This window comes from Channa argus, chromosome 20 (genome assembly GCF_033026475.1).
Source record: "Channa argus isolate prfri chromosome 20, Channa argus male v1.0, whole genome shotgun sequence".
Taxonomy (NCBI): Eukaryota; Metazoa; Chordata; class Actinopteri; order Anabantiformes; family Channidae; genus Channa; species Channa argus.
The window spans coordinates 810,525-823,556 of record NC_090216.1 but is presented as its reverse complement, the minus strand read 5'-3'; the positions used below and the strand labels follow the sequence as shown (position 1 = coordinate 823,556).

The following is a 13,032-nucleotide window of genomic DNA, read 5'->3' as shown; positions in this document are numbered from 1 at the left end:
ATGTTGCATTTAGTTTGAAACTAGACCAGAACCTTTATTAAACCTCATTTTCAGTATCAAAGTATATTTCATCTCCAGAAAAGAAGACAGTATTAAAACAAATCTATTAAGAGCCGTTTAATGACTGAGACTATTAGATGTTTCTCTACTGTTAAACATCGGGTATGAAAGTGAACCCATCTGGAGATTTCTTTCTATGAAGAGCTGCTGTAAATGGAAACCGACCACAAAACCACACGGGTGCTCTCCGATCACGCCGCTGCCAGAGATGTGTGTGTGTGTATGTGAGAAAGCGTCTGTCTGTGATTTTTAAAGTTTGGAAAAAAGTCGCCTCCAACCACAAATTGCTCGGAGACAGAGGGAACGTCAGGGGAAAAAGTAAGAGAGCGCACGGAGGTGTGAGCGTCTCATTAGAGACAGCAAAGGGCTGTGTCTGTCAACAAATAAAAAAGTTGGACTAACGTTTCTGAGCATTATGAAACTCTTTCTGGCCCCAAATCTTGGTTCTTATTTTTCACAAATGCCCCAATTGAAAGGCTTAAAAGCTGCATGTGTTCCCTTTACACATCTGAAGGTTTGGATTTAACCCTTTTTTCTGGTCCACCTTTGCAGCTTCTTTCTTGCAGTAGACAGGACGTTCCAACATGAAATAGCTTAAATAACTTTGAAATAAATGTTAAAAATGTCCCCACTTTACAAAATGTCGTCTGGGGGTAAAGCTTTCCCCAAAAACTTCACACTGTGAAAATGTCTTTACTTTTTCAGTTCTAAGGTCTAAAATGAAGTTCTCCTGGTTTTACAAATATTCCTTTCACTTGTGTGAATGTCTTAATTTGAAACGTCATTAGTTTCCAAAATATCTCAGTCTTGGTTTTAAAAAATCCATTTCATTTCCCACCTTTTTAAACCAAAGCCAGTGTCTAATAATGTTCAAACTCTGAAGAACTGTCTTCTCCTTACAGAAATTAAAAGTCCTCGCTCTAAAATGTCTTCACGCATTTTAAATGGCCCTCGCTGAATGAAAATGTTCTGTGCAAACAAATGTACCTTGACTTTACAAAAATCTCATCTCTTTATGGTTCAGCTTGCATGTAAGACTTTCTGATGTCCTCTCCAAAACTGTCTTAACTCCAGTGCCTCAGCATGTCTGATCCAGGACGCCTCAACATGTGTGTGTGTGTGTGTGTGTTGCAGTGAAAGTGGGTTAGTGTGAAGATGACGTGATGCCGTCTAATTGGACAGTTTGTTTAGACTCACCACATGTTGATGGAGGAAAATCTTTGGCTGCCGCTGTCTGTAGAAACGTCTGCACGCTCCACATGTGGCTTTTCTTCGTCACAGCTTCAAGTGTTCATTTCTGCTCCACATCACATATAAAGACATTAGGACACCGTACACTACATTGCAATCTGTTAATCTTTATGTAGACTTTCCCATTTACAGGTGTAAAAACATTCAACATGCTTTAGAATGCGATAAAACTAAATCCAATCAAGCACACGTGAAAATACTTTTACTACATTTTGGCAGTTTACATTTTTGGCAAATTTAATAAAATGGTAAATTACAATCTCAAATGTTTGATTCACACCCTGAATTTCTCTGATTAGGAAGCAGATTATTGCACAAAGCTTACAGCATCAGATTCATCAGTCTTCCTTTTTGAGGATCTTGTCCCTGCGTTGGCGTCACATTAGAGTGAATTCTGTCGGGAACTGACGCAGGATCCACACTGGCTGGACTTTTACACACAGACACAGAGGTTTGTGGGAAGTGATGCTGAGCAGAGAGCTGCTGTAACTGCAGTACGTCTCTCTCTGTGTGTTTCACCCTGTTCTAAATCTTAAAGCTGTGAATCTGCTGTCACACTCTGATCTGCTGCAGATGCGTCTCTGCTCCGGAAAGTTTCTCACATTGTAATAACTTCCACATTCACACAAACAACCTTCATCTGCCCTCTGTGACAGAACGTGAATCCTCATGTTCACCACAGGTGTGGACGGATGATCGATGATTAACTTATTATATTACTGAGATTCCTATTAGTTACTACTGGGAGCTACTTTAAATACTGTGATTTGTCAGTAAATTCACATGGTTTTGTCCGATCTATTGTTTTTCTCTCTCTTTAATGGGTGTGATTGTGAAAAGGTACTAATTACGTTGTAGGTGCCATTAGCAGAAACCCAGAGAAATCCACAAAAGCAGTGCTGAATTGGGCTCTGCACCACCACCCTGATCCTGTAAGTTAAATGGCTACATGAAATGAATAGAGCGAGTGTAGAGGACAGCATCAGTTAATGTCTCCCTGCTTTGTGCAGCCTCTGTGGGACGAGCAGGAATCTCCTTTATGTTTTTGTCTCGACAGACTCTTGCTCTGCCATCGCAGCCTCGGCATTCTTTCCAGCCGAGTCATCGGCTGTCAGTGTGTGTGTGTGTGTGTGTGTCTCCTGCTCTGTCTAATTGCTGCTTAACGTTTTCTCACGCTTCTCTTCAAAAACAAACACTCAAACACTTTTACACTCACTTTTAGTCCTGATAGTTTACGCTCAGTGACAGAGAAACTCCACTGATCCTAAGGATCTGTTTCCTTTACAGCACAGGTGGAAGAGGTTTACTATTTTATTCGATTTTGTTTTCTATTTAACTGATTCAGAATTTAAAAAAGCACACAACATTATCATCCCATGGCCTCCAAACTTTGGCTTCGGAAACATGGATGTAAACAGCAGTGAAACCTGACGTCTGCCTGACGTCTGCTTTATGTTTTAACCCCATGACAAACAAGTGTAGAAACAGACACTGATCGTGAAACTCATACTTCACGACTTTATTCAACACAAGTTCTTTGGATTTTAAGTGTTTGTGCTTCGCCCTCTGTTCCTCTGTAGCAGCTGGATGAAATGCGCCGCGATCTTCGTTGGATTACCGATGCCCTGCAGTATGCGCGCTACAAGCAGCCTCGAGGGGGGGTCCCCATCACCTGCCTGGTGGATGCCAATGCTCCAGAGAGCGACTCCAGCCAACAGAAGACGGACTCCACATCTTCAACCATGGACTACCTGGCCACACCTTCCCCGTCTCCTGAGCTACGCAGGAGAAAAGCCATTAGCGGTGAGCCACCACAGCAGCTGCTACTTAAATATAAATGTGAAATATCGCCCTGATGTTCTGTCTGTGTGCTTTAGACTCTCTGCTTGGCTCAGATGAAGACGGCTTCTCTGAGGTTTTTCTGCCTACAGACAGTGACTATGACTCCAGTGATGCCCTGAGCCCCCGTGAGCTGGACCTGCTCTACTCTCCTCCCCAGGATCTATCTCATCAGGCTGTGCACTCGCTTGGCGGCAGTGCCCCAGATGTGCTCCAGATCCACGAGCTCAGGTAGTTAGTTTGTAGATGACATGCAGCAGCTTCTTGTATGGTGCCATACGGATGTAGTCACTTTAATGGTTATTCACTTCAATTTAGTTACATGTGTGTAGCACCAATTCACAGCAGAAGCATCTCAGGGCACTTTTACATTATAGAGTGAAGGCTATACAGATAAATAGAATCAGGCTCAGGGTGGGTGGCAGAGTTAAGTGGAGAGAGAAAAGAAAAGGAGCAACAAGAAGCAACAGTAAACCATTGGACAGGTTGGTAGGAACAGTAACTGCACATTGGAAACACACAGCTCCAATGCTGGAGATGCCTGTCCAGTGGTCCAAGTCTATAGCAGCAGAACTAAAAGCTGGTTCAGAGTCACTGATCAGTGACTTCTAACTATAAGTTTTATCAAAGAGGAAGGTTTTAAGCCTATATTTAAAAGTAGAGAGGGTGTCTGCTTCCTGAATCTGAACTGGGAGCTGGTTCCACAGGAGAGGAGCTTGATGGCTAAAGGCTCTACCTCCCATTCTAGGTTTGGATCTTCTGGGAACCACAAGTAGGCCTGTTCTCTTACTTTGTGGTTTTAAATTAGATTGTAGATTTTAAGGGGAGCTTTGGAACGCAGATAATGACATAGAAATAAAATCTGTCTTTATAATTCCAGTTAGTATTCTCACTGCAGTGTTTTGGATCAGTTGGAGTTACTGGGATACCTCAGTAGTCCCCTCTAACACATGCATGGACTAGTTTTTCAGCAGAAAAAATCAGCTGAATCATTCTTAGGGGTAAACTTAACAACTTATTTGGTAAATGCTCTGCTTGTGTCTTTTTCATGTCAGTGCATGTTGGGCTCATACTTTTCCTGTTAAATGAATTGTGTCAGCTGTGGATGAGTTACCAAAATCCCTTCCAGTTAATCTTCTGTGTAAACAGCACAGAACCTTGTTGACACAAGTCTGCAAATAAAACCAAATTAGGAAACTGACCAAGATATCATCTGCAAAGACACTGACATGATTCATAATTCTTGGTTTTATTTAACAAAAATACACACAGAAGAACAAAAGTGCTGAAAAACATCCTCCACCGTGTCCACAGTGTTATAATCTCTGTAAACTCAGTGGGTCCTTTCATGGTTTTGTGCCCTCTTTCAGGTACAGTGTCTGTTCGCCCAAAGATCTCCCCCTCTCCCCTGTGACGACGGATCCCACATCTAAAGACACTCCCTCCTCGTCACCGCTCCTCTCCCACTCTCCTTCTCTTATGAAAGACTTTCCATTCTCCCCCTCTGGTCTGCCTCACTCTCCCTCTATCTCCGGGACTTTTCCTACCTCTCCGTCTCTCCCCCTGTCCCCCAGATTCTCTAAAGACCTGCCTCTGTCCCTCCCTCTCTCCCCATCACTCTCTGACACCACCAAGACTCTGGAGGGGCTCTCCCTCTCTAAGAGCCAACAGGAGGGTGTTGCTCCACTGAGGGCCCTCGCCAACCCCCCTGCCAAACGCAACCTTCTCTCCAGGAGCCACAGGGGTCAGTACTTCAGCGGGCCTCAGCGCTGGCTCCGGGGCCACAGCGGTGAGAGTCACACCGGATCTTTATCTGAGGGCGTTTACACCAGGCAGCTCGACCTGGACTTGCCACCACCCGGGGACCTGCCCAGCCCTCAGGGAACCACCTATGTCAGCCACTCTTCCTGTGTTCTGGACAACCGGAAAGCACGACACCGGGAGCCCCGGCCCCACGTCCGCAGGATCTTTGTGGAGCCCTGTAAAGAGCTGTCGCCGGGCTACGAGAGGAGGAGCTGGGAAGAGGAGCACGTGAAAGCTGCCGGGGTATCGGTGGTCGTGGCACAGGCAGAGTCTGGAGGGGAAGACGAGGAAGCAGAAGGAGCTGCCGCCCAGGACATAGACTCAGACGAGCAAACCAACACTCAAGTGTCAGAGATACTCAGCAGTACACTGTAGATTCAGGCAACAGCTGAGGAGGCAGCACTTTGGTCTAGTTCAGATACTTTTGTGTGTTCAAAGCTACACTGGGCACGATTTTTTACATAAAACCTGTATTTAAAAATGTGGATAATATTTAACTCTAAGTATGTTTTCTCCCTCTTCCTTTCACTCCTGTTATTGTTGCTCACATACCCTCAGATTTATCCTGTCTCATCCGCCCGTTTGTGGCCGAAATCCGGCCACATTGATGTGTACTGGTGCAAATCCAAATTCTGGTGTAAAGTGTAAAGTCTTAACCCTGAAACCACTATTTAGCCTTTGCTGCTACTTGTGTCACCGAATTTGAAAAATGCCCAGTGTAGCTTTAAAACAACTCTGGTCAAAGGTGAAGCGCATGCATCAAATGTGGACATCAGCTGTTGGGTCTCTCTTCCTCATCAGCACTGTCCACCCTCTGACTCTCCGTATACCTGTTTCTGTCTTACCACAGCGACGATTGGCTGGGCGTGTTATCAGGGGCCTCAAACCTCTCTGTAGACTAACGTTGCTGGTTCAACCCTGCCAAGCCTCAGAAACCATGGCACCGACTGTTAAAACAAAAAACAATCAATGCAACGAGAAACCAAGCACTGCTTCTCCAACCAGGAACTTTGCACACAACTCTTCTCATTGACCAAATGATGGTGATTTGATCATTCCCACTTTATTTGAATTTTCTCAAACTCTTAAATCAAATAATTGGAGATATTTTCTGCACATTAATATTATTTTTCTGTGGCCCCATCCTCAGAGCATGGATTCTCCTCTACTTGAAGTGAATGTATAGTTTAGTCTGCTTGTTTGTGGTCTCCTGTGATGATTGAATCCTGTCCTTCAATCAGTGTTATTTTGAGCTGCTCCCTTTGGTCTTAATGTGGTCAAATAAACTTGTGGTCAGTTAAAGAAAACAATTATATATATATATATATATATCTATATTGTTCCCTTGAGTCTCAAAAATGTGACCTGCCTCAGTCACTAAACACAGAACACTAGAAACCTTAAAACATGATGTATTTTTGTATTCTCTGACTCAAAGATGTATTATTTTACCTGGAATGTTGACATATACACTGATGAGCCAAAACATCGTGACTGTCTGTTGAGTATATTGGTCCATGCTGCCAAAACAGCTCCGCATCACCAACCTAACTACAAGCTCCAGCTGCTGAAGCTACAGCAACATCCCACCACCAGCACACAAGTTACCTGAAAGTCAGTGGACCAGTTTGTATTGCTGTTCTCAAACTTCCTCTTGGCTGTGCAGCTATGTTGCTCTTTCCGTCACCTCGCTCTCTGCTGTCCGGATTGTCTATATGTACTCAGTCCAAGCCACAGAGCCAGAAGTGCTGATCATGGACATGACTGTTACAGCAGTATTGAGCTTAGTATTTCTACCAGCATTCTTTGCTGAGACAGTATAATGTAACAAACAAAAGCCACAAGAATTTAGTTAGTTTTTAAGTTAGTTTTGACGTCTGCACAGGCTCAAAATTATAAACACAGTGTCAAAACCAAACATTAGCAAATCTTATACTTTTTGGTAGCGACCGACAAGTTTCTGTCAGACTTGTAGTTGGATATTTAACTAATCCTCTTGACTGAACAGGTGGAGTCAAATTAAATTAGTAGGTTTTGTAGCACAGTCCATGTTTCTTTGAGGTCAGTACTTTATGAAGGTCTTTCCTAAAGCTTCATGTCAGCATGTTGTATCTATTTACACAGCTTTGATATGTGCTCACTGTCCTGTTGGAAGGGTTCACTCTTCGAAACGCAAATTTCTCGTCTAACATGAAGCTTAAAGGAAGCATTCACTGATTTTTAACTTGCTTCTTTGGGTTCTAGTTTGGGGATTACATGTACATAAATGCTATTATCTTCCTTTTGACTTCCCTATATTAAAATCTCTCTCTACTTCTAGCTGAAAAATGCCTCCAGGTGACCTCACTAGGAGTAATCTTCTGTTCAGACTGTGTTGCTCATACTATAGTTTACTGTAGTCAGCAGCCAATAACTCCTGTGGGTGATGTCATCTGGAGGAGTTTTTCAGCTAGAATTGGAGAAATATTTGAATATATGGAAGTCAGAGAGATGTACATTCACACCCTGACCTGAAGCAGCAGAAAGTAGGTCGTCCTTTAAATACACGCAGCTTTTCTCTTGCATGGTCATGTAAAACCTGCTTGACAGATGTTGACACTGGTGTTCCAGCAGCAACCAATGATGGTTCCTGTATTGTTCCTGACGACCATCTCAAACAATGTCCCCTCATTGGTTGTCCCCACTGAGTGAGACAGTGTGCGTCTTCTTCTAGGCCTAGAAATGGGCTCCACCTCCCAGTAACTTGTATTATTGTATAGTAGTTCGAAGTCATGATCTTGGAATCTGCATTTGTTTAGAAATGGCACAAAGAGATACTCCAGACTTATGTGAATCTGCCATCGTCTTCCTCAGATCTGCACTTAGCTCCCTGGACTTTCCTATTGTCCGATTGGTGAGTCCAATGAGTGATGTCAGACAAGCCCTTTGTATGTTGGGACAAAGAAGTAAACTGGAAGTTCAGGAGCTTTGACCATGGCAAACACACACCAGTCTGTGTGTGTGTGTGTGCGTGTGTGTAGCCTGTGTTGATGTCGGCCCAGTATTACCATGACAGTCATGTCCACAGTGAGCGTCTGGAAAGTTTACTGGAGGGAGGAGTATTGAGCTAAAGGCTGAAACCTGTTGGTCTCTCCATGGACCACCAGCCGAAAGTACTTACCACTGCTGCCCGTGAATTCTCTGAGCCAGTAGTCAGGCAGTAATGAGTTGAGTCTTTACACCTTTACATTTTTCCACATTCAACATGCTGACTACAGGAAGTGTTCACCAAACCTCAACATGAGCCGTTGTTACAAGAAAATGGGCATTATTGGCTTCAGCGGTGAGCGGTCACAATGTTTTGGCTCATCAGCGTCGTCACACCTGTATTTTGTTGGCATGAATTAGTTTGTAGCTGTTGTTACTTTGGACTAAAGCTTTGTGTCCAGTTTGTGCCTCTTCCTATATCCAGTCAGTCCCTCCAGGATTAATCAATTCAACCAATCCTCGTAATTTAAAACATCACAAAGATGCTGCCAGAGCCATGGCATGTTTTTTTGAGAAGCTGTCACGAAATCAGGCATTTAGGCTGCAACAACCAGTAAATCCTGAAGGGACTGATTCAGCATGACGACGTCAGGGGTTTAGGGCGTCAGGATATGGTTTTGACTGAACACAGTCTGCACTTTGCCGTGCAGTGTTTGTGCCGTGCTGTTGTGTTGACATTTTCTTTGGCGTCGTATGTAGTACCATCCGCAGACACTGTAGTATTCCCTCCGAGTCTGGTGGTGAGTTCTCAGTTTGGTTTTTTAATCACAACATGCACCAAAAACTGCAACACTTTGATTTGCACGTCAGTGAGTCTGAGAGCTGTTTCAACATGCACATGTTCTTCAAACGTATGCACAGTGGTTCAAAATACCTGCTCATGTTTGCACAGAGCAATTATGGAATAAAAGCTAATTGAATATTTGATGCATTTGGGCATTAACTGTGGCAGCTTTTACCATTACGGTCATTTTATTGTCAAAAGTGTTGCAGAGAAAGATGTGGAATTGTTCAGTTCTGTTTGTTTGGATGTGTTCAATCAGGTTATTGTTGTACAGACAGACGTGCACTAAACAAAGTGACAGTTGGACATTTTGGCTAATTTTGGCTGGTATGTTTGTTTTTCTTGTTGATAATTAATGAGAGGATTCACATTAAAAATGTGTCCAATAAGCTTGATGCTGTTTCTGGAGACTGGTAGCTTAGCTTAGCATGAAGACTGGAAGCAGGGGGAAACAGCTGGCCTGTGTTTGTGCACTGTTTCAAAATATGTAGACCTCTAATTAATACTTTTTTTTTTTTAAGTTTCATCCCAATACATCAAAGGTGCAGGTGAGGTAACATGAACATGTAAAACTGCTGCTTCTGGTCTTTATGCTAAGCTAACACACAGACATCGTTTTATCTGCCAGCAAGCAAATAAGCACATTTTCCAAAATGGCTGTTTCTTAAATGACGGTTTGTTACAATTTGAGTTTTATTTTTGTTTCTCGGGTCTTGTCCTGTTTCAGTTGTGTTACTGCTGTGCTCGCCGCTGTAAAGGCTTCGGGAGCAACAGACTCGAGCAGTCAGACGATCACACAGGTTGGAAACACTTTATTTAAACCTGTCACCTGAGCATATTCTAAAAATCCCTCATTGTACAAGAAAACTCAATACACAACCTCCACATTAGGTTCTATATTAGTTCTGTTTGTAGAACAGCTGTACCTTCTAAATTTTCCCCCAGCACAAGCTCAGTTTGACAAAAACAGCTGCAGTGTCATGTAAATGGCCTTTGGTTTTTCTGTAATGTGCAGTATTATTTATTAACTGTTACATTAAAGCTTCTAAATGTAACTTTTTGTAGGGTTTTGAATTTGAAATGAGCTTCAGAACATATGTTGGGATGGAGCGAGATTTGGCAACATCCTGACAGCAGAGTACAGAACCTGCATATTGCAGCTTTAACGGATATAAAAAGACGATAATGTGTTTATGTATTTACATAAAACACTGATGCATTTACATTAAGTGTTTTCATCAGGACCAGAGGCCAGAGATAAGAAAATAAAACCAAGTTGTGCAATCGTTTCCTCTCAGACTGATAAATCCAAAGTTTGGTGAATCAGAGAGAGAACTTTTCCGTAAGTTGATGGGGGTTTTTTTTCCGGGCTTCGTTCTCCTCAGGATCAGAGTGTCGTTCAGTCCGTTTATTACATTTCCTCTTAAATGTTTTTAACGTTCAACCTGAAGCCCGAAGCTTCACGTGTCTCCAAACTCACCAGCGGTTTGCTAACAGGCTGCGAGGGCTCTCAGCAGTCTGGAATGTGTTTTATCTTAAATGTTGGAACAACTCTGTCTTCATGTGTCCAGTCCATCAGCCTCCAAAATAATCACATCAACCTTTGTCTTATTTAATGATGTGCGACTTGAGACGCCCTTCAATTATCCCGAACGACATTATGAATCTACTTTAATTTATTTGCAGCAAATGTACCACTTTTTTTTTTATGGACTGCGTTTTTAAAAAAGTGTCATCATGCAACTTCTGAACTCAAATGAATGGATGTATTTTACCAACTGAAATAAACCTTGTCTCATGTGGATGTTGTGCACTTAAACCCGAGTTTGTCTTTTATCAGAGGTCGCCGTCAGCTGCCAGATAACACTAAGGTGTGTCCGTGGGTCGGTTTTCCTCACTGCCTCCTCATCCTCACTGCCAGATCTGTGGCATTCAGGCTATGTGAGTCAAGCTCTGCCAATCAGAAGAAATGTAACATCCCTGTCGGAGAGTCAGACGCACACAGTTTCTTTCAGCTCCCAAGAAAGTCTACAGACCAATAATGTGAGTTATAGGTCTTAGACAGTTTGACTGTTGATCATGTTTGATTCTCGTTGAGATTTTCAGGAATATCATCCGAATACTTGACAACACTTTTCCCAGTTATTGCTCACGCTGCACCTGGTTTGACAACTTCACAATCACCTCTCTGCTTTTTGCAGATCACATGGTTCTGTTGACTTCATCACATTCACTGGGACGGTGTGTGTGAAGAAGCTTAACACCTCAGAGATTTCAGGAGATTGACGGGTGGATTGGTGCAGCATCAGGAGGAACATGGACAGTGAACCAAATGAGATGGGAGCTGAGCCCAATAGTCAAATTCTCAATTTACAACCCTGTAACATCCAGTTCTCAGTTTGTTTGAAGTCACTGCACCGTGTGCAACAAACGCTGAGACTCTACATGTTGGGTAAAGACAGGAAGTCAGGAAAACTCTCTAAGCACAGCACCACTTCTTCTGGAAATATCTTTTCTTTCTAACTGCTCTTCAGATTCAAACATTCACATGTTGCTTAATGAGCCAGTGACTTTGTGCCACATTTACAAGCTGCTGGTGGAACTGTTTTAGCCCAAAACTGATAAGAGTCTCCTCTTATCAGTATTGCTGTTTCCTTAATATCTGTGAGCTGTTCACAGTGACTGGATAATTTGTTAATGGTGAACAGCAGGAATTCATCATGTCCTTGAGTAAATGTACTCAGTCACTTTCCACCACTGAGAATGTGACCGAACCCTCCAGAGGATTTCTGTAGCTTCTTGGCCGCTGGACACAAAGGTTTGTGGTGTGATGTCCGGTGGTCTGATCCAGTCTCTGCAGCGTCCCTCTGAGCTCACACTGGAGCTTCTGCCGGACTCCTGACTGTCAGGCTGAGCTGCAGCAGTCGGAGGACGCCGTGTGGGAGGGTGTGAACCAAATGGAATCTCACACCACCGCTGGCAGCGGGTTTTCCCCAGCGTCGATCCAAACCACAGGATCGCTGCTTGCTGGCCAGCTCCGCTGCAGGACTTGGCTCTTCACACAACGAGTCCGTCAGTGAGAATCCACGCCACCCTGGAAACACAGATCCGTTTATTTAGTTGAGCCTGGGAGCTGAAAACTGCACGGCGAAACTGGAGTGAGAGAAATTTGATACTTCAGAAATGAAAATAAATGTTTTTATTTATGGCTCACAATCGCGTTTATTTATTCTACTGCATGTGTCACAGAGAGACACCATCACGTAGTGGCTTACTATTCTGATCTGGTTCCAAGGTGGTAAAATATCTGCACCCAAAAAAATCTCTTTGTCAAGTGTCGAGTGTGTGAAATCTCCTCTGGCTCTGCTCCCTGTCCTTAATGTCCACTTTACACTTACAAATCCACTCAACAGTTATTCTTAAATCCCACATTATATTTAAATGAGTCCAAAATCTCAATGTACATGTTTTTGTATGACTATAGTTCCACAGATATTAAACTATTGTATGAGTGCAAAAGATCTCGTCCTTATTCAGACTAACTTTACTTTTATAATCAAATAATAAAACACAGACTGTAAGGCCAATGCTGAATCTTACAGGTGCTGATGTGTTTGCATGTGTGCTGTAAAACAAGCATCCAACTCTCACAAACTTTCATTCAGAAGCCTTTAGTTTGTCCCCCGCTGTCTCCGATACAAACCCAGATAGAAGGACTTTAGCTGTTGAATTGTTCTACTGTCACGATGAGCAGAACACATCTGGTCAAACATCTGCATTTGTGAAATGTGTCTTTGCAGAATGAACAAGAACGACAAAATAATGTACTGCTGTGGCCGAGGCAGAAGGAAGGAGGGGGACGGTGAAATCTGAGCCGGTTTCGTGCCTCTGACCCGTCTTTGCCACCTTGAAGTCTTCTCACACAAATGGAGCGTCCAAATTACCCCGGCTGTCTCACCATCAAAGCTCCTGCTCGTGGGCAAATAAACAACAATCACAAGCTGTTTTTTTATTTTAAGGTTTCTTTTGCTGTTATCTTGCCGGGTCATGAACGAAGCAGACGGCCTGTTTGTCCTTCATCCTGGGAGGCCTTTTGATTCACTATTAAGATTAAGTCCACGTTGCATTCCAGCATCACAGGGAGCTGGAGGAGTCCCTGATCCACTGCGCTGAGCCGTATCACTGGCGTGTTGTGGAAAATCTAAGGAAAAAGTGATGCAGAACATGTGGATCTGTGTGTCTGAGAGCAAAACATTCAGGGAATCTGT

The 13,032-nt window shown here is 43.2% G+C and overlaps 1 protein-coding gene across 5 annotated transcripts in view; it reads left to right on the top strand.

Annotated features, from left to right (window-relative positions):
* The window catches only part of ankfn1a (ankyrin repeat and fibronectin type III domain containing 1a), a 120,280-nt gene extending 108,010 nt beyond the window's left edge, over window positions 1-12,270 (top strand). For 4 of the 5 annotated variants that reach the window (XM_067488043.1, XM_067488045.1, XM_067488047.1 and 1 more), the window contains 4 exons: window positions 2,892-3,114; window positions 3,189-3,381; window positions 4,521-10,807; window positions 10,966-12,270. In XM_067488043.1, the coding sequence (XP_067344144.1) occupies window positions 2,892-3,114; window positions 3,189-3,381; window positions 4,521-5,328 (1,224 nt within the window). In that variant the 3' untranslated portion in view covers window positions 5,329-10,807; window positions 10,966-12,270. The remainder of the gene's footprint in view (window positions 1-2,891; window positions 3,115-3,188; window positions 3,382-4,520; window positions 10,808-10,965) is intronic. The other variant, XM_067488044.1, reaches the window with a different exon arrangement.
* Window positions 12,271-13,032: the final 762 nt, after the last annotated feature.